The 24,403-nt window shown below is 42.6% G+C and overlaps 1 protein-coding gene across 11 annotated transcripts in view; it reads left to right on the forward strand.

Annotated features, from left to right (window-relative positions):
- The window catches only part of map7d1a (MAP7 domain containing 1a), a 63,639-nt gene that overhangs the window by 28,055 nt on the left and 11,181 nt on the right, over positions 1-24,403 (forward strand). For 3 of the 11 annotated variants that reach the window (XM_088932279.1, XM_088932283.1, XM_088932282.1), the window contains exons 3-11: positions 4,304-4,372; positions 5,259-5,279; positions 13,358-13,521; positions 15,220-15,328; positions 18,174-18,284; positions 21,424-21,546; positions 21,880-22,025; positions 22,826-22,956; positions 23,746-23,981. In XM_088932279.1, the coding sequence (XP_088788405.1) occupies positions 4,304-4,372; positions 5,259-5,279; positions 13,358-13,521; positions 15,220-15,328; positions 18,174-18,284; positions 21,424-21,546; positions 21,880-22,025; positions 22,826-22,956; positions 23,746-23,981 (1,110 nt within the window). The remainder of the gene's footprint in view (positions 1-4,303; positions 4,373-5,258; positions 5,280-13,357; positions 13,522-15,219; positions 15,329-18,173; positions 18,285-21,423; positions 21,547-21,879; positions 22,026-22,825; positions 22,957-23,745; positions 23,982-24,403) is intronic. The other 8 variants (XM_088932281.1, XM_088932284.1, XM_088932288.1 and 5 more) reach the window with 6 other exon arrangements.

The following is a 24,403-nucleotide window of genomic DNA, read 5'->3' on the forward strand; positions in this document are numbered from 1 at the left end:
AGGAACTACAAAACATTGTTGTGATGGATGTCATGGTTCTAAATATTTTTTCCTTTCGATTTGATGAGTAGCATCCACATTTTTTGTGCACTTTGTAGAAAACAGTACTCTGTTTTTGCAATGTATTCAGAACTCAGCAGCTTAGATCATAACAAAACATGTGAGTAAATATCTCACTGTTTTAGATTCCTTGCACTAGTTCCCTGTGGATTTTAGAATAATTCTCAAAATACGGCTGCTCATCTGTTAGGTCTTTAAAAGCCTGACTTCTGTGCATCAGTCAACTCTTTCCTTTTGACAAACATGCATGTCCTCTGTGCTCATTAGATTGGATTATAAATTCCCCAACTAGGCTCTGATCCCTTGGAGCTTTCATTATTTGAAATTGTGTGTCAGTTTGTTTCACGTGTTTATGCTTTATTGTGTTGCAAAGCTCGTTGCGATGCGGTGCCATGAAAGCTTGTGTTGTTCTTCTTGTTGTCTGTGGATCCTTTCAGGTTTTTGACTTTTTGGTGAACTTGAACTTTACTGCCATGTGTAACAGGTACATGTACTGGTACAAAGGAATTCGTACTTATGGTTAGCAAGAGTAAAGAAAGGCCTGTTTTGCATTGCATATGCATTTTGTACATTAGCGCCAAAAAGGACCATCAGGCCCACAGAGCGCAAGCTGACAGGTACCCCCCCATCCCGGTTCTCCCAGCCAGCGAGATCGTGTCTTCTTGTCCGTGAACGAAGTCCGCATGGCGAGCTGTTGCAAACCACATGTTAAGGAGAAGACCCGATATAGCCAGCCCATGTGAAGAGCCACTTGCTAATGATGGCTGGCTGTTCACATGGGCTGTCTGTGGGCCCAGATGGCCCGGTTTGTGTCTTGCCTTCAGAACCTAGCCCAGTGGTTCTCAATCCTGGTCCTGCTGGACACCCATATATGCTAATTTTAGTTCCAACAGGGCCCTTAATCACCAGTGTTTACTGCTCTTTGGAAATGATCGATCTGCCTGTTGACGTTTTTTTTTTTGCGGTACTGTCATCCATTTCTTAGTGCCAGTATTTGCTTCTACCAAAAGATATAATTTGATACATGTTTGTTTAGTCTGGAGAAGCCAAACCAGCTCCGATACTGCACCGGACTCGAGTAATGCGTTTCATAGATTTCAACCATTGCAAAGCGAACATAAAAAAAAAGCCCACAAAAACGCTTAAAAAGAAAGCAATTAAAGCTCCCAGGTGAAACGCCGGGCAGAGTTAAACGGTCATGCAGTTTGTGACACGGTGTTTACCAGAGGCAGAGCGAAACACGGGAGCGTGTGACAGACTTGCAGAACAAAACGGCCTTTTACTGTTTATCCTTTTTAATTGTAAGTACCCCTGCGGGATTATCATGCAAGGAAGGAACCCATTTCAAGTTTCCTAATGAACTGCGGCATGAGCAAGGCTGTGGGGGGGGGGGGGTTAATTGTGTATTAGAATAATAGAGGTTTTAATTAATTTTTACACTCCTCTGCCGGCATCAGACAGATGGCCAGCCCTCTCCTTCAGGCCTGCTTGCTGCTCGTCACTGAACTGGCCTTCATGCGAGAGGGAATAACTCGTGTTTGACAAAACCCCAGCCAAGTTCTGTTCTTTTAACGTAGAAGTCATTTTAGTCACTGCCTGGAGTATTTCCTACGGTGGCTGCGCTGCACCGGAGACTGATAACGCCAAATTCGTCAGTCGCCTTCATAGGGGAACGACACGGTGATGACGAAGACGCGGGCACCTTGTTTGAACATTTCGATTGTTCCTGTTTTTCCGAGAAAAAAAAATCCTGAAAGCATGTCCTGTCGTGTTCACGCCCCCATACAAAGTTAGGCTTGCATTGTTCCTTTTTTTTTAAAAAAAAAAAAGATAATCCAAATAAGATGGTTAGCTACAATCGTTTATTAAACTCGGTGAGATGAGAAGGGGTTCTCATTTATGCGATGACGACCCACCCACTGCTTCACAGAAGAGCGAACGGAAAGGAAAAGACAGAAAAGGGCAATTAAAATGACTGAACGCGACGCAGCAGAGTTAACAAGTGCAGGAAAGAGTTGAACATGCGTCTGGAAACGCTATTGGAGGTGAAGGTGGACATGTCTGCAGGCTGCCCTGGTCGTTGGCAGTGGCAAACCAGTTTGCTAAATTGAATTGCGGGATGGTCCAGAGAGCTGCAGTAGTTATTAAGATAGGAGATGATAGTTATTAAGATGATGGGCGTTTTTTTTTCCAGGCCTTAACAGCTCAATATCCCTGACCTTCCATGCGATTTATCTACTTATTTATACAAAAGTAAAGACTGCAACGAAAACCATTTTATGTTCTTTTGTGGGGGGGGTTTTCTGCTCTGCCAGGAAATGTGTATTCCCTGCCGGAGAGGCTGTCAGGCTTGAGAATCTCACTGTTCAGAGTTCTGTTTGAGAAATTCTTTCTTTATTTTTTTTCTTCTTTTGCTGCACGCGACACGGCACAGCTACACTGGGCCCAGGCGGCCCGGCCCGAGTGTCTGTGGGCCCAGGCGGCTGGAACTCATAAAGCTCTATTGTTGTGCTGCACAGCCCCTGCATTTGTGAACTCCGGCTCGAGGCTAACTTTTAAACATGCTATCGCTGTCAGAATGGCCAATCTGGTTGTTCAAGTGGGATGAAGCAGTGGGACAGAGCCTAGACTTACTCGCTGATATTATTGGAGTAAAGCTTAGAGGGGCAGGGCTGTTTTAACTCCATGTCATTTTTTGTGAAAGTCTGTAAGAGGTCTTGACAAAGTACTTTTTGCTAAGCTTCTAAAGAATTCAGATGGCAAGCACAGTACAGTTTGCCTTTTGAAATGCAAAGGAGTATAGTTTTAAAAATTCAAGATTGACTTTTTAAAGAAAAAAAAACTGAACCAGAACAGAGCTACAAGGTTTATTTTCTGTGGGATCACCCTTTATGTTGGAGTAATATGCCCTTCAGAAAAAGAAACTTCTTGTCACTAACCCTTAGGTGTATAAACTGAAATGCCAGCTGCATTGAACAGTCAACAACTAGAGCAAAACTGCTAAAGAATGTAAAAATAGACACCAGAAAACTATTCACGTAAAATTAGGCACTGACGCAGAGCCCGTTCAGTTATGCCTTCGTGAAATGCATCCTCATTAAACTAACCTTTTAATGACCTCATCCAGAACAGTTTGATTTTTTCAATATGGGATTATAATTAAGCTGACCTAAGTAATTAAATAGAAAGCTGAAGAAAAGCTTTAAGTATTTTTCCTTATTAATTAACGCTCTGCAAGATGAAATGTAAAAAAAACTTATTTGCAAGGCAAGAGAGGGGGAGGAATTCTTCACACGTACACTCATTGTTCGGGTTTTCCTTGTTAGTCAGATTCAAAACCGTTTTTAATTCACACAGTAATTCTTTCCTGGCTGCATAATGGAGAACCATGAGACCTGGATCACAGAGAGAATCAATGTATCATTATTCAACCCCTGCTAGCAAACCCCAGCCATATACCTAAATATCCCATTAACCATTTCATGGCTGATCTTGCAGACAGTGCCAGAGAAGATCAGGTATCGTGGGTGAAGTCCGTATTTTTTCTTCCATCTATTTGTTTTTAGCCTAAGTGGTCCTCAGATGACGGAGACCTTAAGGACTGAGAAAGGTTGAAAATGTTGTCCTTGGGTTTCTCCCTCCACGACCTTGTAGCTAACGTTCGAAATGATTTTGCTAAATGGTGTGATGAGTTATTTTTGAAGTTTAATGTTTTGAAAACAAAGGGATTGGTCATTGATTTTAGGAAAAACACAACACCCGTCCAACCTACTGTAATTAATGGTCAGACTGTAGAAATTGTCAAGAACTACATAATTTGGGAAAAAATTTAAATCGACTTAAATATCCTCCACAAACAAAGGGTTGTTAAGAAGACCAAGAGCATTATGGAGTGTGTCTCACCCCCTCTATTGTGAATGTACACTACTGCCATCTGGGAGATTCCTCTGAGTTCAATGGTGTAAAAGTAATAGACTCAGGAAATATTTCATCCACACTGTAAAAGCTCTCTCAAATAATGTAAAATAACTCTCTTTTATCTCCTGTAGCAGTATTGTACTGCCTTCTCTGTTGGTCTTGTTTGTCTTCCTTGTTGTATCGGACTATGCCATAAAACAATTTTCCCCCAGAAAAGCTTGAATTGGAAAAAACTGCACAGCATTTTAATACACCGGTAAGTCATTTGCATTCTACAGGAACCAGTCATGGTCAGTGCTGACTGTGTACTTTTCTTTCCCCACAGATGGCCTGAAATCGGAGGACAGACAGAAACTTGCCAAGGAGAGGAGAGAAGAGAGAGCCAAATATTTGGGTGAGGAGAACAAGGTGTAAGAAATACACCTGAGAAGTACTGTTGTTACTGTGCAAGAGGAGAAACCTTGAGCAAGAAGACCCAGCTGCACAGTAAAAAAATATTTCTATACGTTTGTGGAGGGAGGCCGTTAATTGGTTTGTCTTAAATCCTTCTCCGAGAAGGTTTCAGATTAGCACCCAAATCCTTCATCGGTTGGAGTGCTGCGTACGCGCCTCTGGCTGATCACGTGTTGTGGTGAGAATCCAGAAATCTCTCGGAAGGAAAATCATTTTTCCAGCTTTGGGGGGAAAAAGCGGAAATGAGCAGGAAGCGTACATGATGTGGCATGTGATCCCAGGAGCTGTTGGATATGTATAGCGAGTTTTGTGAGGTTCATTTTTTCCAGTGTTATCTCGATACTGTGTGTAATCATTCAGAAATACCACCCACAGAGGAGCGTTTTTAGATATTTTAATTTGCCTTGTTAACTGATGCCTTTTAATAAATTAACAAAGATATTATATTGCATTCACTAACGAGTACCTCTCAAGATCTCGTTTTGTTTCTGTGTAACTGATACTGGCATATGTATAAAAACATTGAGTAAACTAAATTCCATGCTTTCTTCACATTTACCTAAATATTTGGACATTTCCTTTAAAGTGCTTGCATTTTGCCAGACTCGATCCATTTTCATCTTTCTTCTGTTGTGACTGTGGTCATTATCTTAAAAATCCAAAGCTTTTAAAAAAAACAGAATAATTGCTGTTTTTCAAAAGGCTGTGGTTAACGCTATGGCACCTAAGAAGAGCGCCTTTTTTTGTCACTGGTGATGGGCACAACAAATCCCTTTTTTCATGAAATGAAAACCACTTTCACTTTGTTTTTTTTTTTCGTTCCTCAGAGCAACGTAGCATGACGCAAGGTAAGCAGACCACGTATTCTGGTGTCAGTAGAAATCTGTGGTGGTGGTTGTTTTCGTTTGTAGAACAGTGGTTGTGGAGATCTTTGTGTTGTGTTTGTATCTTTCCAGTGATCACCCACCTTCCTCTTGCCTTTTGTTCACTTTCCAGTCTCCTTTCAGTTCCTGTGTAGATCGCTTTCCAAATCTCCCCTCTTCTCTTTATTAGTGGTAATCCAAAAAGTTCACTTTAGCTCGAAGAAAATAGGTCTAAATCACAATTCGCTTTTTCTTCCGATCCCTGGCACACCTAATTAAACACTCTCTTAGAGAACACTGGGCTGAAACATGGATCTTTTTACATTTTATATCTTAAGTGTGATGCACTTTTTGTTAAATTGTTGTTTCATGTTACCTTTCCCAGTATTTAACAGTCAGCCATCCTAGTAAAAAAATACTTAATGCGTTGTCGACCCCTGAAGAAAGCTCTACAGCTGAAACGTTTTATTTTTTTCTACTTTTCAGTGTGGATTTGACCTCTGCTTCTCCCTTTGCAGCCAACACTCTCTGATGCAGATCCTAGTTGTAAAAGCAGAGCTCTGGTTATTAATAAAATGCTCATAGGTCAGAAAGCAGTCTTGCATCGTGCATGCAGGATGAATGTACTGTATAACACACTTTTAAGAGGACTGCAATGAACCAGGTCAATGAAAGTCTGTACTGGTGGTTTTCTCAGCTCATTTTGGAGGCTCAGCACTGATCGGAGGAGAGGCGTGTCCCTCACCAGCAGCAGCAGGTGAACGCAGGGGTAACTTGTGTCATCAAGAGCTGAGGGAGCCCTGTCTGACCAATCCCAGCCTACCTCTGGCAGGGCTCAGCCAATCCTGTGCCATTGCCTGGCAATCCCAGTCACAGTCGGCTAGTGACCAGAGTTCTGTGTCCTAGAGTGTAGTTTTCAAGAAGGGAATGAAGAATGCAGCTTAGGAAACAAAGTAATTAATGAATTATCAAATTTTAGTCACAATAGTTAACGTTTGGGTTTGAAGTCACAAAAATGTCATAAAGCTTTAGAAACAAAAACGTTTTACTGTTGTTTCCTCAGAAGAACTGTTCTTCAGAGGGTGAACAGGTTCATGGAGGCAGTTTAATCCTTCATGCTTCATTAGGGTAATTATCAGTTCATTTTTCCCCCCTCAGGAAACCTTACTGACAGTGCATCATTTTACTCCAAACTGAGAGTCTCAGCAGTGCTGCTTTGCTTTCTGCTAATCTATGCCTGAATAATTTGTTAATATCAAGGCTCAGTCATGGATTTTATCAAAGTATTATGTGGTAAAAAAGCGATTTACACTGAGATCCCATTATCGCAGCTGTCAGAGGTCAAACTTGATAATGGCACAGTTTTAACAAGAATATTTCATCTGGTTCGTATTGTGGTGTGCTACAGTAAATGTTTCTTCCCCCTCTAATTTGCATAGTAAAAATTGCTGTTGATGGACAGCTTGTTCTACATGAATACATGAAATGTAATCATTAACCAATGTAAAGGCTGTTCATGTTGCCTACTTTACTCTCTTTGAAAATAGACACTGAAGTATTTAGCTGTGCTTGTTTTAGTAGCTCCTCTTAACTTAAAGAAGGGCATGAGACACTTTTCAAAACAAGCAGTAAAAAAGGCTTAAAACACAAGGAGTAATAGACTGGGCCTTATGTACAGTCAAGTAGACTTGATTAGTCAAAGCCCGAACTGAGTAATGTGTGAAATAACGTTGATTGTTTTCCAGTTTGGGCTTTTTTTATAATGGTAAAAAAATCATGCCGGTTTCCCTTCATGCTGGCAAGGGTGTAGAATTCATGCTGTTTCTCTCTGCTTCCCCCAGCTGTATGTAGGCGAACAGAGGACAGTTTGTCTTTCACAGGCAAAGCTGCAAGTTTTGCTTATATAAGCTATAGAGTCAGAAATACAATTTCTCACCTACAGTTTTACTTAGTACTAAGTACTTATCTTAGTGCATAGAGCAATGTTTAAATCCATCTTGGCTTAAGTGAATTAAAGTTTTTTTTTCTCATAGTGCATCTCTTTTCAACTCTAAATAAAACAAAGGTTTTGGTAAATCTATAGCAAAGTGCAAAACATATCCAGATCATCCATGGAGTATGTCCATCAAAAATATTAAGGGATTAATATTCCTTGCCAGAATTAAAATGCAAGATCAAGATCCCAGATCAGGATTTCAGCAAGAGAATCTTTACACCTCAAGGAATTGTGATTTAGACAGCTCGACACACAGCTTGCATGCTCTTCCATCTCCTTATCTTCATCTCCTGTTCCTGTCCAGTGAGCCAGGTATGCAGTCAGAGGAATCTCCATACCTCCGCAGCAAAAACCTGTTGTCCACATACTTCAAGTTCACTGTATTGTACTGTTCACTGTGCTTATGTACAAAAGGAATTTCATTATTCATATGCTCTTATCATTTCTGGACTAATGCTGTTTTAATAGTGGTGGTGGCACAGGGAATTATGTAAAGCCTTGCAGTAATTTTAATGTTGAAGATGGGGATGTTTTATAGAAGGTATTTTGGTGCAGTGACCTTCTTCTCTCTGTTTCAGGCATTGAGCATTACATTTCTCTCCACTTGTTTAAAGTTGTAGTGGGTTTTTTTATTATAAATTTATAATTGCTAGGTACTTGGGTTATCCACTGACTTGAACAACCAGTTGTATTTTTTTCACATCTAGACCTGTGGCTGCTATCCCCATGTCTCTGCACAGGAGACTCACTGACCTTCCCATCTTTGAGCCCCTCAACTCTTAATGCATTACAGACAACACAGACCTGTACTGAAGGCCCAGTGCTGATTTTAGGAGAGACGTGTCTCTTGTCAATGGAACTTGTACCTGGGAGGTCAAAGCTGAGTCCAGAGAGTAATACCATCTTACCCTCACAGGTGCCACCAATTGGAAGATCCCAGTCACAATTTGTTAGTGATGAGACTAAGATCACCCTTAGGTGATTGGCATTAATGATTGAGCCACTAAGGGGGCTCATGTAACTGGGTTTGTGCTTCAAAACATCCATCCATCCATTTTCAAACCACATGATCCAGTTCAGCCAGAGCCAGTCCCAGCAAGCAATGGGCACAAGGTGAGATACACCCTGGAGGGGACACCAGTCCATCAGAGGGCAGACACAGACACAAGCTCAGACACACTCACACCAGGGCCAGGTTCCCTACCAGTATGTCTTTGGACAGTGGGAGGAAACCCGTGCAAGCATGGGGAGTACTACAAACCCCACGCAGGTAGCACCCCAGGAGTTCAGCCCAGGGACCAGCGCTGCGAGGCAGAATTGCTAACCACTACACTCTGCAAACAAAACAGTGTTGCTTGAAAAGAGTAACGGGAATTTGATAAACACCACAAAGTTCAGTTTCCTTTGTGGAAACCTGGGAAGCAAATTCTGCTGTACCTAAGGAATCCAATCCTTGTGTACATTCACCATTAGGGCCTGAGAGGTGCAGGAGCAGATGGAACAAGCTTCAGTCCCTTTAGAGAAGGACACTTAAGGAACATGCTGCTGAGTCTGAAGAGCTCATATTTACTCCTGGAGCAGATGGCCCTTGATCACGTGGCAACAGTTGACATCATGTGGTCCCCAGAGATGCTCTATGGGATATAGACAAATACAATGTGAATATTAGCCACTTCGTCTTGACTACAGTACAAGTAGTGAGTCCCTCACCCAACAAATCCAAGAAAGTATGATAACCAGCTTCCCCATCAGAGTGTAGGAAGTTTAAGTGTTGTGTAGGATGTAGGTGTTAAACCTCTTGAGAAAGGCTGTAGATCTTTGTTGTGGCATGAGGAGCAGCTACAGGATGTACTCTGTTTCTAGTAATATGTTTTGGAAAATGTAGAAAAAAACAGGTGTGGTGCACTGTTACCACAGATGGAGTTCCTAACCAGTCTTGAATATGGAATGTGTTGTTCTTTTCTGTTCAGACATGTAAGTGAAAGAAAATGCAAAAGCACTGTGTTTTATGTCCTGGCAGTTGTTAAGGGAGAAGCTCTTTGGAGTTCTTCTAGTTCCATCTTCCAGATCTTTAACTTTTATAAAGGTGCCCTTGAGCCTAGAGATTAGAAATTAGAAGTTGTAGTTCAACTTTTTACAGTTTTTACCAAATAAGAACATTAGAAAAGTCCTCAAATAAGAGAAGGCTATTTGTAACCCTTTTAGCTCATGTGGTTTTGAGTAGGTGATGGAAAAGATCTCACTGAGCCATTTCTTGAAATACACTGGATACTGCATAGCTTGTTCTAGACCACCACTGCCCCTTGTGGCACTGAAGTTGGTACTGTTATGGCTGGTATGTAATAACTCTGTTAGGTGCCTCATTTCAGTTATAAACTTCTTTACAAACCTATGAATAGAGATATTTGGTCAAATTAGTGTCACAGAAAGGGAAAAGATGAAGCATGTAAATCATATGTCTATGCATCTGCACTTAGCATGTACTTAAATTAGAAAAAATGAGACTGAAACTGCTTTGCTAATATTAGGCTCCATATCTAGACTGAGATGGCCTCTGTTGGCATGCTTTAGAGGATTATAAATGTTTGATGAGGGCTGAGACTCCATGGGGCACAGTTCATGACTATTTAATGGCCTTTTAAGACTCAGATGCAGTAGGAGTGCTGTATTTTAAGAGGCAAGCAGTCAGGAAGATGGGATTTCCTGCTCCCTCACAGGAGAAAGGCTACTCTTTTCTTTTGGACCATAATGAACTCCAATTGTTGCCAGTGCTGTTACTCCGGAAAAGCTTAACAGCAGAAGCATAGTTTGCCTGACTCTTCATCTACTGACTGTGGGATCAACTTTGACCTGTGTTTCTGTTAAGAATTCAGGAGGCCATTTTTCTTCTCTGTTGCGAACAGAAAAGACAATTGAGACAATTGAAGCTTTTTTCAGTATTATGAATGAGAGGAGAAATGCTTTTGACAGGCATAGGTCTGCAAATTGCAGTTTAAATTGCATTAAGTCCAAAATGAGAGCTTTTAACTGGAGACATCCGTGGTGTCATAGAGACCTCCAGTAAAGGATACCTTGTTTATACCAGAGAACAGCCTGTTTCTGAGCAAGCTAGATGCTGATTAAGACTCTCAGTTTGGAGGCTGCCGATTTTCAGAGTCACCCCAGAGCCTTTGCAATTTCTCTCCACACACCAGACAATCTCATCTTCCCTAAGGGGTACACTTCTAATCAATCAGCTTCAGAGCCATTAGAAATTAGGAGATGCCTCACAGGGAAACCCCCTGTTGATAGTTCTTGTCTTGTGTGGAAAATCAGTAGTCATTAAGCTATACTGAAATAGCAGCTCCTACTGATTTGATGTAATTACTCATTTAATTAGAATTAGGTCTAAGCACATTTACTGCCATTACAAACTTGTCATGTTCTTAAGCTTTAATTACATAGGACTTGCATGGGTGCTGTCAGAAGTTTTGAATGCTCTTTATCATCAGCCTTTGGACCTCCACTCTCCATTAAAGACAGTATTTTGTACATTTTACTGGGTTTCTGCTGTGGTAACCACATGACCCCCCCCCCCCCCACACACACACACCTCCTCCACAAAAAAGTACAGGAAGCTTTCTTATAAATGTCAGCTTGGTTCCAAGCTTTGTTCTCCGAGGTAGGAAAAAGCTGCTTTTGAAAACTCTGGATAACTGTCATATTAATTTTACTTTTTCCGTCCTACATCTTTGAGCTCTTCAAAAACGGATATGTTAAAAAGTTAAAATCCAGTAATTGCCTTGTTTAGAGCTCTTGATAGGATTAAAACATTAAATTGTCAGTTTAGTTACATTACCCTAACTCTGTTGTAAATCCTCTTAGTGCAATGAAAAAATGGATTTTGTATTACGATTTTGTCCGCTTTTGCTGGTTAATGCAAAGCAGAGCTAGGTTTCATCAAATACTGGGCTTTGGGGCACTGACTGAGGGTCACTATTTTAATTACAAATAAAGCACACAGTGTAACCACCTGGAAAACTGATGCCAGTGGGAATTGCCTTTAGAATGTGTGCCGATGGGAAAAGACTCATTAAGAGCTACATCACCCTGCAGCTCACAACTGGCAGCCCGCTGAAGCTGAGCTGTGTGTGAGCCTGGCCAGTACCTAGATGGAGACCTCCTGGGAAAGCTAAGGTTGCTGCTGAAAGAGGTGTTAGTGGGGCCAGTAGGGGGCGCTCACTATTATTATTATTTTTATTATTATTATTAGAAGTATGAAGGACTAACTCTCTGCCATTATCTGCCCAGACGTAAACAGTAACAGAGTAACAGACACTTCTTTCCCAGTGTTCATTGTTCGGTGTCCTTGAAGGCACTCCTTAGGTCATTCCATTCAGATGGGAAGGGGGGGTTCCCAGTAACTGTTCCTAGGGGGAAGGTTGTCACTTTCTCTGCCAAGCAGAATTCGAGTCAAGTTCAAGGCAGATTTTGAACTGTGGTCCTGTTCTCCTTTGGCATTCATTCGTTCACATCTCCTGTTTTCTGAATGGAACCTCCTAATTAATCTGATCACTTACTTATTAGACATTTGGGAGATTTTCAAAGTATGTAAACCACTTAGAAATCATCAACTTTTTATGAGCTTCCAATACCCAATTAAGCAAAGTCTTAATTCAGTGAAGAGTAAAATTAAATAATGGGGGACTTTTTTTATACAATGATGACACCAATTAGTAATAGATGACTAGGTTTTTTGTTTTACTTTGTTTACAAAACTGTTTTTTTCTCATTTTTTTACTTTTCTTCTCGAGTCAATCTCTAGGCAGAATACCATGCAGCAGCTACTGACAGAGCTCCCAGCTGTGAGAGGAACTGTGTGATTCACCCATGCTGCATTTCTACGAATCACAAAAGAAGCATTTAGTAGCTTTTGGGGGGCAAATAAAAGGGCATTTATTGTCTGAGTACATGAAATCCAAATATATTGATTCAGTTCTGTCTTAAGGGGGAAGAAAGTGAAACGTAGTTGAGTGCATGAAGAATATTTTTCAGTCTGATCCGTTTCCAGTTGCTTGCTCAGATTCCCAGATTCAAACCAGACATTAAATGCAGGTCATTAATCGCCTGACCAGTTCTCTGTCCCGCTTGAACCACCTGGAATGCAGGAGAGAACATTCAATCAGGCATTTGTCGGATCCCAGTAACGTTCAAAGGAATATAATGATCCAGTGTATTTCACAGCTAAGACTCCTGCTTTCTCGTGAGTAAAGAGAGGGAAAGGCAGTCTACATCTTCACTTCATAGTTTCGTGTTTGTGTTCTATGAATTTGTGACATCTGGCCTCCATCTGACAGCACAGCACCCACTGGCGTCTGGAAGTGTGTTATATATCTATAAGGACAGAAGACAATGCTACAAAAACAGGAAATTACCCTCTGAGGCACACTGTCCCAGCACACAGGCAGCATAGCTAGAGCAACAGATATACAGATGGTGTGAAGCAGGAGTTTAATTCAAGGAAATGATAATGAGAGTTTAATTATATTTGGAACTACCAGGGAAGAGAAACCTAGTCTCTCGAGGAAAAATAAACTGATGTCTAGGCTTAGCTGTTTCCCTCATTATCATGTGATCATTTGAATGTTTTAGCATGATGGCAATTCATTCATTCATTCTTTCTTGCTTGTAACTGTAATGTAGAGAACTATCTTAGCAAAATTTTATTTTTTATATGGGCAGTTATTATTTTAATTTATTTGTGTTCCATATTTATCTCAAAACGGTCTGAGTAAATTGTATCCAAGTATGTTCTGTCTTAAGGGTGAGGAAGGTAAAACACAGGAAGAATATTTTGCAGTATGAATTCTTTCTGGTTGTTGTGTGCTCTTAGAAGTGGTCCTCAGATACAAAGTATCTTCTGTAGTATCATTGGACATACGGCTGTAACTTGGAAACCTTCCATGTCCTTCTGTGCACTGAAGCATTCTGGTAGTTGTAGTTCTGGAGGCGGAGTTTAGATCTCCCACTTACCTTAAGAAGCTAAAATGACCGTGACACAATGTAACTGTCCCCGGTCTTTCCGCAGCTGCCAAGAAGACGCAGTGGCTGGAGAAAGAGGAGAAAGCCAGACAGCTGCGCGAGAAACAGCTGGATGACCGCAGAAAGAAGCTGGAGGAGCAGAGGCTGAAGGCCGAGAAACGCAGGGCGGCGCTGGAGGAGAGACAGCGGCAGAAGCTGGAGAAAAACAAGGTGGGGGACGAGGCGGAGGGCAGCTTGGAAAACTACATTCGCTCTGGCCGGACCAAAGTCATGATCGTTATTTGGTCGGTTATGTGTTTTTCAACTTAAGTGAATAAGGGGAAAACGGAATACTTTTGCTCAGTTAATAACTGGGAATTTGGAGCCTAAGAACCTCTACATCTCCTGCCGCTAACAAGTTATAAGTCCTGCTTACCAGCGTCGTGAAGCGATGCTCGTGCTTGCTTTCACCACAGGACAGGAGCGAGGCGACGGAAACTCTGTGGGTCTGTCCCGCTGCGCACAGCTTCCTCAGGCGTCGAAGTGGGTTCCTAAGCCATGGTCAAGGGGGGAAAAAGAACTGAAGCAGAATGAGAGAAGTTATGACCCGTGATTTGTTTGTTATAGAGAAAACCCAAATGTTCATTTGAGTCTGAGCTAGTTCCCGTGGCAGTTGAGGATACAAGGGCGGTTCTCATGGTTTGCCTTTTGATTTAGAGAAAAGAAGCATCAGAAGAAGAAATACTGAGCCCCGTGTTCTAGTTTTTGCCCATTGATGGTGCTTCCTCACTGCTGTTGTGGCCATGACGGCACGCTTAGTATTTTGGGGCGATGGGAAGGGGCTGGAGTGAGCCCCTGTGAGGAAAGGCTTGGTTTCCGTTCGGCTGCCTCTGCACTTCCTCAGGAACTGTCACTTCCATGAGTGAGGTGTCGCATTCCTGCCGTTTCCTCATCGAGCTGCATTTCGAGGGCTTTCCTTGGGCGGTTGCTGGCTGCTGTGTTCGTAGACCCATGCTTGTGAGAATACAGACTGAATCTGTCCTTAAGAAGCCATGCACTATGACTAACACTGAATAGAAAGTTGAAAAGCGGGGGGGGGGGGGGTTATTTTTCCCTTCGTCCATAGTAGTAGGAAAACATCTGGGATTTCTGTTTTCCTGGTATGTCGCAGCCTAGTTCAGGGCATCTTCATTATTGTTCTGGAGCAGAGGTTATCAGTCTTGTCAGCTAAAGCACCTATCAAAGGGGTCTGACATGAATTACTTTTTCTTTCTGGTTGTATCCTCCCACTTGAACAAATTTACATTTTGGAGTGGGGCCCTCAAATTATTTAATTTGGTAAGAGTGTCAACTTTCATCGGTTTTTAATTCTACTGTGTTTAAAAAAACTTGTCTGCCTAGCATTTATTTATAATAATACCCTTACACTTCTATAGTGCTTTTCTGGACACTCCACTCAAAGCGCTTTACAGGTAATGGGGACTCCCCTCCACCAACAATGTGCAGCCCCACCTGGATGATGCAATGGCAGCCATAGTGCACAAGTACTCTCCCCACACACCAGCTCTCAGCTCTCAGGAGAGCAGTTCAGAGATAGAGATTAGGCGCAAACATCACTGAAGCAAGCAGATGAGATGTTACTGAACGTGACTTTCAGTAGCAGGGGTTTGTAGATGTGGATCAGAAGAAAGGGTGTGGGCAAGGTTTAAAGATCATGCAGCTGGTAATTGGCGTCATGTACCAGTGTAGATTTTCTGTGGGCTCTGGACCACTAGTCCTGCACAGAGGAACGCCGCAGAAATGGAAGAGCTAATCAATGCCTGTGTTAGAGACCAAGAACAGGGCTATGTTTTCGAGAAAAGCGTTTCACCTCGAAACCTGTCCTTGCTTCTAGTCTGTGCTGAGGGTTTGTGTATCTTTGATCCCCAGGAGAGATACGAAGCTGCCATTCAGAGATCTGCGAAGAAAACATGGGCAGAAATCCGCCAGCAGAGGTGGTCTTGGGCAGGAGGCCTTAGCCAGAACTCGCAGAAGGAAGGTGAGTGCTGCAGTCAGGAGCTCTGATCTAGAGGCTCACATCACAACGGTTTTACAGGGCAGAGTTCAAAGCTGAAGTGCAAATTTGACTCTGCTTTCAAAATCTCCTAGTAAAAGCTTAACTAAAGCTAAGCTACAGCTAAACTGTAAAAAAATCTCCCTTAAATAGCTTTTCTCTTGTCTGTGCATATTTGGAATGAGAGCATATTTGAATCCAGGGGCCTGTGAAACCTATGAAAAAACCACCATCTAAGACTTCAAGTGAAATGCATTTTGGAGTCTTTTTAGAGTAAAACACCTATAATTCGGCCAGAATTTCAGGATCTAATGCTGCAGTGTGTGGACAGGGGCACTGTGCTGTAGAATGTGCCATCCTTCCCATGATCCTGACTGCTTGGCTACTCATTAACATGCATATGTGCACATGGCCTTAAGGGTCCTGCAGCCCTGACATCTTTATTTTAGTTTGTTTCTGTGTGCAGTGGATTTTAAACCCTGTAATAGAAGAAATCTATTTATGTCTCTTTCAGGAAGTGAGATGTAAAGGTGTTTGATACTTAATATCTGAATTGCAGCATTGATAAGCACTTTGAACCATGTCGTTTTTCAAACTGGGTGCTTACAGTACCTGTTTGTGTGCGTCTATGTTCTTCTGATGCTTGCGTTATTAAAGTTATTTGGTGAATTTCCATGAATCTTTTGCATGACTGATTCCTTTATTCACTGTCTTTGTCTGGTTCTTGGGTGTGGCAGTATGAGAATGAATTGCTTTGGTTTCCTGGTGGCAGGTATTGAAATTAACCTTCCTCTCCTGCAGTTGTTTAATGACGCTTGCCTAATAACTTACTTACAGTAGCTCATAACTGGATTGTTGTGACTCTGTTCATACAGGTTTTATGTACTTAAATTATGAGGAATTTCACACTGATATTTCCGGTGTGCAGTGGATTGCTAGATTTCTTTGTAGCTGACAACTTTAATAGTTGATTTCTTACTGCTTCCAAGTATATGAGGCGTAAAAGGAAATGCTAAGCGTTATTACTGTTGCACATCATGTTTTTTGTGAGAAAGGAAACTTAACTGGGTGCACTGGATTCATCTTCTCTCCAGTTCTTGGAAACAAAAGTAATAGACGTGACATGGGACGTACTGGGTCAGAGCAGGGTCTACCTCCTACCAAAACATGGCACATGAAGACATCTCGTTCGGCATGCCAGCCCTTTTCACATTGTGCTCTTCACAGATCATTAACCTTACCAGATCTCCTCCCTGCCTTGGCATCTTACTGTGCCCATATCTTAATATTGAACATTACATTTGATTTTTTTGGCAAAAACGTTGCTGACTCCTGGGTTATCAGCTAAGGGCATCTAGCTTAACTGATAGGTAAAAACCAAGGCTACAAGAGATCTGAGCTGTGATACAACAAACATGACAAAACCTTGAGCCTGCATCACTGTTACCGAAATGACTTGGCAGTTGTACTTGGGTATCTATGCATTGGAAAAACTGGATAAGTTTAAATCTCTCCTGCTTATTTTCTCTCTGACATAGGGAGAAGACTCTCTCCTTCTTTTAGAGTTAATATAACTGCACAACATGCATTAAGAGCTTTCCCTGTGTGATGTCACTTTGACTTCCTGTTTTTGAAGAGTGCCGAATGCAATTTCCATGGAGCATGCTGGGAAATCTCCTTAAATTATATCCCAGGCCTCTCAGAAGCAAAAAATCAAAGAAACATGCAAGTGGAAGGCAGCCTTTGCTATGTATAAAGTTCTTCACTGTAAACAATTTGGTGTGACTCAGATGTAATGTGTCACACCCTTTTTAACTTTTTAACATCTGGACTCTTTCTTGATATGGTGCAGTAAAATGTGAAGTTGGAGTCCCCGAGATCAGATTTCAGTTATAGATTTTATGGTTCCTGGACCAAGGTCCTTCTCTTATTGCTAGCGCACATATTTCGATTGATCACATGGTTGTGTGGGACTGGGAGGGGGGAGGGAAGAGCTGCATGTGTCTGGCCTATAGCTACAGAACACCACAGGATGTCAGTGTATCTCCAGTCCAGCGTTAATGAGGTTACAAGTCACTCCTCTTTATTGGTGTTATATTACTTGCCAATCTGTATCGAAAAAAGCCATCTTAGTTACATGGAGTTCTTACAGATGTTTCAAAGCTGACCAAGAACTGATTTAATAATGTCACTGGTCGTACTGCTTTTGCATTCAGGGGGGTGAGTCATTTTAAAATGTGTAATTCTGGGTGGTTTGTTTCTCCTCTGTGCTTTGTTTCTGAAGCGGTCTGTAAAAGGCCTAATCTTTCTTTCTGTGACTGGGAGGGTTTTGTTTCTACTTTTGGCAGCTGGTTTCCTCTCCCGTTCTGTGTGTCCTTTCTCAGCAATGGTTGTCCAGCAACCAGTTTTAACTGATAGCTTACAGGCCGATCCCGGGCTGCCCTGATTGTCCAGCAGGCTCCTTCTCTTCCACATCCTTCTTGTTTTTCTTCTCTTGGGATAGGGCAGAGGGCTGTGGCACACCTTTACCCAACAAGTGCTGGGAATCTGGATCAAATCTAACCACGGGGTTGAAGCCTATACCCTGGCTTCTTTCACTCGATAGCTGGATGAGCTCCTCAGCTCAATTCTTACTACCCAACCAACCAGATGGGCCAAATTGTCTCGTCCTGTTTGTAACTGTCCTTAAGGCTTCTGAAACTCTCCTGAGGAAAAAGCTTCCTTTTCATGCCACGAAGACCAGGTTACATAGTGTAAGGACCCCCTCATGATCACCCCTTTCCCCTCAGAGGCCAGTGTTGTGAACGGTGTTGTTTATACGTTTCCTCAGGTACAGGCAGATGTTCGGTGTCAGCGGTGAACCTCCCTAAACATGTGGATTCCGTTATAAACAAGAGGCTGTCCAAGTCCTCTGCCACCCTCTGGAATTCGCCAAACAGAAGTAAGAAAAGCTTGTTTGGCCCCCCCTTCCTGCTCTAATGTCAACTTCACCAGACTTTCCAAATCCCTCCTACCTCCATGATTTTTTTAATCGCCTGCCAATGCTCGATGGTGATTATTTTTCCATTCCCATCCCTGTCTTCAAAATTTTACCTGCATTGTGATTGTTTTTTTTTTGAGAAAAAAATCCCGCACTTTCCGTTTTTTTCCAGATATATTTTAAGTCCTTTCGCTGCACATTTCCTATTTACATTTTTGGTTTCCTCCTGCATTTTTTTCACCTTGAATGTGTTGAGCCAGTGTTCGTCTTGTTATGATATTCGCGGGTGACGGTGGTGGTGATGGTGGTGGTTTGTAAATCTGAATGTAATCATTGGATTTAACCTGGACAGCAGTAAGCTGTTATGCATCTACAAATCCCGTTACACAATGGGAGTGTGAGATGTGCCACAGGCCGAGCTGACGGGGATCTATGCCGTGCTGTGGGAGGTGAGTGCTGACCGCTCTGCGGATGACCTGCGGATTTGGAAGGACCGAACAGCACCAACTTACTCCGACACGTCTTCAGAAGTTACAGCCTGGGAAAACGAAGGAAGAGAAATTGACTTTCATTTAGCTAGTGTGAAACCCAAAAGCCTAAGAAGTTTTTTTTTCCCCTGTGTTCAAGGTGTATGCAAACAAAGAATGGTACTTGTTTACAGACTGAGTGGTGTGTGAACATGTTCACCATGGGGAAACAACATTAGAAAAATTCAAAATGTAGATGAAGCAGACCTGTAATACGGTTCATTGGATACAATTGTAATATTTAACCCATGGTAAATCTCACTGAGGCTAATTATCTTAACTGACTGAATTGTTACCTCAGCTGTCCAGGTCTGAGTTTTAGATGTGAAAATAACACATCGCAGAAAGCAGTAGCCATACCAACCAGCCTTTTTTTCATGTTGCGGTAAAAGCCTGCATCATTAGAAGAGACGTGAGAATTAAGAGGGGTCACATACAGTCAACTATCATCCAGATCGTTATACTGGTGGCTTTCCTCCATGTTGCCCAGCAACCAGTGAAACATATCACAATATTTCCAGTCTAAAAATATAGAACGAGCTGGCCAGGAAAGTTTTCCACAGGGCTCTGGCTCGTTCAAGCAGCATGGATGATGGGGTTTCCAACTGATTTAACAAAGCAGGTGGCACTACCTGAGGGAATTCTTGTGGGCCAGGCCTGTGTTTTTCACCTTTTGGTGGCACTTCAGTTAATCCAGTCTGCCTTCAGCGTCTTTCAAATCGGTATCTGCTTTAACAACCTGAAACGTCAGCTGACCTCTGGCGTTTTTTCAGGGTGATGTATGTTTTGCACTGCCTGAGGACTCTTTAAGAAAAGAAAAAAAAAACGGAGTCTTCCCCCTGCAGAGAATTGCCCGAGTAACCTCTTATCGATCTCGGAATTCTAGAATGTTCTTTCTTTCTGAGGAGCGCCGACAGTTCCGTTCGCTCCCCGATTTCTTGCTGCCCTTCAGCTTCATTTCAGATGCGGTCGAGACGCACACTTGGTCAGGCCTCGTCCCGAGACACTTGAGCCTTGACGTTTCTGCTGGAGCATCGTTGGTACAGTTGAAAGGGAGATTTGGCCGGTTTTGAATACTTCAGTCTTCTACATTTTTTCCTTCCCTTTTTCGGTTCCAAATGATGAATTCAAGGCTGTTTTTGGCCACATACTGCTATGGGTTCCTTAGTAGGAAATCCTCAGGAAATGATAGTATTGCAGTGAGCACACAGACAAGTTGACTAAGAATTTTAAATTAAAGAGCATCCTGATAAATACTGATATGCTGCATCAGTAAAAGAAAAACCATCCAGAGTGGATACTTGTGTAAATTAAGAACAGGATTCATCAATAAAGCAACATTACAGCTGTATAGTTCCTGTAATAAAATGCTAACTAGGCCAGACTGCTTGAGTTCATTTTTCTTTTTGGAGTCAAATACAGCCTGAAATCTTTCTGCACCATCTGCAGAAATAGTATGTGAGAGGCAGTGCACTTCAGGATGTGATTGCTGGCAGAGTATATTAAGAACAGCTCGAAGGTGACCCTTCTGCTAAAATACTTCACAGCTGCTGTTCAGTAAGGCTTTTCTTCACTTGGCAATTAGCGTTCATTAAACAGTGCCTCTGGTATTGACTTTTTCCACTTCAGGTTTTTGAACGAGACAGACAAAAATGCAAAAGCTGAATATGAGCTTGACGTTTTAATGGCAATTGATCAGCCCGTCTTTCCCCTACTGTTCCCTTGCATTGATGTAAGGTTCTGATTATTTGTTAATGGCGTTTTAATGTTGCCAGTCTGTGGGGCTCTTTTAAGTGCTCCATCTGTGAGGACTGAGCAAGCTGTTTTTTTGTTTTTTTTATTTTCTGAAGATATTTTATAAACTCATTAAGGAACCTGCTCCGTGGTTTGTTTAATTAGGACAATTTTTTTAAAGCAGAATATTCATCTTAGTATGTTGCAGAAAACTGATATTAAGAATGTTTTTCGTTTTTATTTAATAACCATTGTGCACTGACATCAATATACGAAGCTGTTTGTCTGTTGTTCCCACATGTCTATGTGGACCAGCTTACTTTCAGTGAAATAATCTTCTTTCGTTGTTTATTGGAGATAAAAGCAACAGGATGCACACTCAGTTCATGTAACTGTAGTTATTTGTCTCTGGGATTTCACATCCCTGAACTGCTAGAATGGTGGAATTGCTTTGTTACGAAGCAGAAATCAGTGTTTTTCACTCACCCCCTGACAGCACTGAGTATCTGTAAGACTTGTAGTGAGAGACTATTGATGTCTGCTTGAACACTCTTGTCAGGTTTTCTTACCAGAGGGGTTTGTTTCCGTTGTAAAGGAGGTATTTCCTGTGTACAGCCGTCCCTGAGTGTCTGCTCCTCCGTTCGTGACGGGCTCCAGGGTTTGGGGTTCGGGCTCCGGGGTTCGGGCACTGGTGTTCAGGCTCTGAGGTTTGAGCTCCAGGGTTCATGGTTCAGGGTTCAGGCTCTGGGGTTCAGGCTCTGGGCTCCGGGGTTCAGGGTTCAGGGGTGGATACACTGGAAAGCCCTTCACTCAATGTTCATTGTGCTGCCGTGTCTCAGCCCGCAGCCTACAGCTCAGCCCCTGGGAGAGCAGCATTGTGGACCGGCTGATGACGCCCACCCTGTCCTTCCTGGCCCGCAGCCGCAGCGCTGCCACCCTGCTGGGCAGCGGGAAAGACGCGCGTGAGTCCGTCTTCAACACGCTCACTGCTTGAGCCTGGTGTTCAGTCTCATCGACTTGATCATTTACTGGAACCAGGGATACTGTAGAAAATACTAATCTTTCTTAATGAGGCATCCCTTCCCTTATTATTCATTAGCTTTTATTTGAACAATTTTAAAGGCAACTATTTAGTTTTGCGATGAGAAAGTGTTTTTTTTTCTGGGTGAGGGGGGGCGTGAAATCATATTCATAGTAACAACCCTAGTTACCATGGAGATAAGACCAACTTGACAAATGTGGGGCCCCATAGATGATGGTCTCCATTTTAACTGGTCGCCCCGTTTCCTCCACAGTCTCGCCCCTTTGTCCTCGGTCAGCGTCCGCTAGCCCTCTCGCCCCCTGCAATAACCACAGAGCCCATCACCGCTGCTCCGACCGCTGGAAGGTGTCGGCCAGCACCCCTGACATCACCCAGCGCCGGAGGCGGGACTCCACACCGGTGAGTGACGCCGGACGCCTTGCTAGCCCAGTCTCTCCCAGAGCCCGGCAGCAGCAGTATGTACGGTACGCGCCTCAGAGTCTCTCTCAGCCTGGAGTCGGGATGTCCACACGCGTAGTACACAAAACGCCAAGCATAGCAAGGGCGCTTGTGAAGACTGTGCCATGGGTTCCCACTGTAAAAGGCCATTTCTTCTGACATAATAAGAATAGCTCTCTTCATTGTAGATGTTCTGTAAGGTTCACTGATTCCCACACAGAATTCACCTCTTATTTTGGGAAAGAAGGTTATATCTGTTTTAGCCATCTCTACAGTCTGTTCAGCCCCAGCTCTTCTCTCTTCAGTGTTTCAGAACCAAACTGGTTCAGCGCATAAATTTATAAAAGGGCTTCCATACAAAATGAGACGAATTGTGCCATTTAACGAATATCGACAGCAGCAGTAGCTTAATCATTTTTGACCTTTTAATGACACATTACCAGTGTAACTGCCCAGCACGTCAGGAACGTCAGGTTGACATGAGCACGCTGCCGCCAGCTGTATTAGCACCAGATTGAAAAATAACTAATTCTTTGAGAAAACCCTTGTTTGCTGACCATGTATTCCCCAGGACTTGTTAGAGAATTCCGGTTTATTATCCCTGTGGGTGCAGACAAGATTCCCAGTCACATTAGTGGGGATGAGAGGGTTTGTCTTCCCTTGGGGCTGGGATTCTCTTGGCAGCCTTCAGCGTGATGCCGGCGCTCACTTACTAAGGGACCCGTTCTAAAAGGATTGCTCTCGTTTCCGGTTTCCGAAAGATGGAGAAAAAGAAAAAAGAGAAGAAAGACAAGGAACGGGAAAATGAAAAAGAGAAGCACGCCCTCGCAAAGGAAAAGGTGCTGAAGAAGAGGCAGTCTTTGCCAAGCATGAAACACAGAATAGAGACCAGGTACGTTGCTTCTCTCCTGGAGAGTTGTCAGACAGGTATTCCTTGCGGATTCTGTTGCTTTAATAGGAAGCTGAGTACAAGAGAGTTTTAAAACAATAGGAAGTATTTAAGAACAGCTAATTATTTTGGTTACTGGTCTTTAAGTTATTTGAGCTTATTTAGGTAAGTATCTACAATATGGTTGAGTAGATTCATCTAGACTCCTACTGTACATCTCTTTGTGTTTTTAGGCAATAAAATTATGTACAGAAGGCATCTCCCATTGTATCTTATAAATAGTTATAAATAGTTATATTACCTCTGATTATATGATTTACAAACATTTTCAGAAAAAAAGAATGTTACTCATTCTTAATGAGGCGTCTCTACCCTTGATTGAAGTTTGCGTCCATTGTAATCTCACAACCAAAGGGATTTTTATTTAAGCAATACTGACTGGACTGGAGTTTTGTTTTCCATTAGATCCCATTGTCTGGACTTTGCTTCCATTACATACTGCTTAAATTAACCAGGTGTTTATTTCCTTCAGGCTCTCAGTAAAACTCAGTAAAAGCTTCCGTTTTGTCAAATCTGACCCCGTGTTTTGTTACAGCCCTCGTGGAGTTTGCAGGTGTGTGGATTTCAGCCACATTGTTGCGTTGGGGGAAGCTGTGAAGCGCTGATTTTTTGCTCAGTGAGGTGTTGATTTCAGAAACGGGAGTCTGTCGTTGTTTTTTCGTGTCTCAGCTGTCTCCTTCTACACGTGACGTTATGGAGTTGTGTAAAATAACACGGTGTTGTCTTCTTCAGCAGTCCAGCGTCCAAGAACCGTCCTTCTTCGCCGTCGACGCCAAAGGCGCGACCTGCTTCCCCCAGCCCTGCAGTGTCGCCAAAACCCCCCTCCCCCCGCGGCCCCCCGCCGGTCCCCAAGACCCGCGGCAAGAAGGCCAGGACCCCAGGCCGGGCGGAGGAGCCGGCAGCCTCTCCCGTCGCCGTGGAGAAGGCGAAGGAGTCCCGCAGGCCTGGCACGCCGGAGGAGGCCAGAGGTGAGGTCTTTTCAAGTACGAAAATTCCTAGTTGCTTAAAAGCACATGCTGGGAGTCTCTCATTTTCTTTCCTAAGGAGATCGCTGAACAAAAAACTGAACAATCTCAGACTGTCTGGCAATTAGTGCCATTTACAGCGGCAGAAATTAATCAGTGGTTTACCAATTACTGGAAACGGAAATCAGCTGGCTTTGTTATTAGTGGGGAAAACGCTCTGCTGTTGTTGATGCAAATTGCTTTAATAACTTAATTCAGGATAATATTGTGCTGAAAATCTCTAGATTTCTGTTTTAGACTGATTATAGTGCATTAAAACTACATCAAACACAAGTCACAAAGGAGTAATTGTTAGACGACAACATTGCATTTCCAAATTAAATTTGAGTTATTTTAAACACTAGGGACTTAAATGGAGGGTACTA

This window comes from Atractosteus spatula, chromosome 14 (genome assembly GCF_055471065.1).
Source record: "Atractosteus spatula isolate fAtrSpa1 chromosome 14, fAtrSpa1.hap1, whole genome shotgun sequence".
Lineage (NCBI taxonomy): Eukaryota > Metazoa > Chordata > Actinopteri > Semionotiformes > Lepisosteidae > Atractosteus > Atractosteus spatula.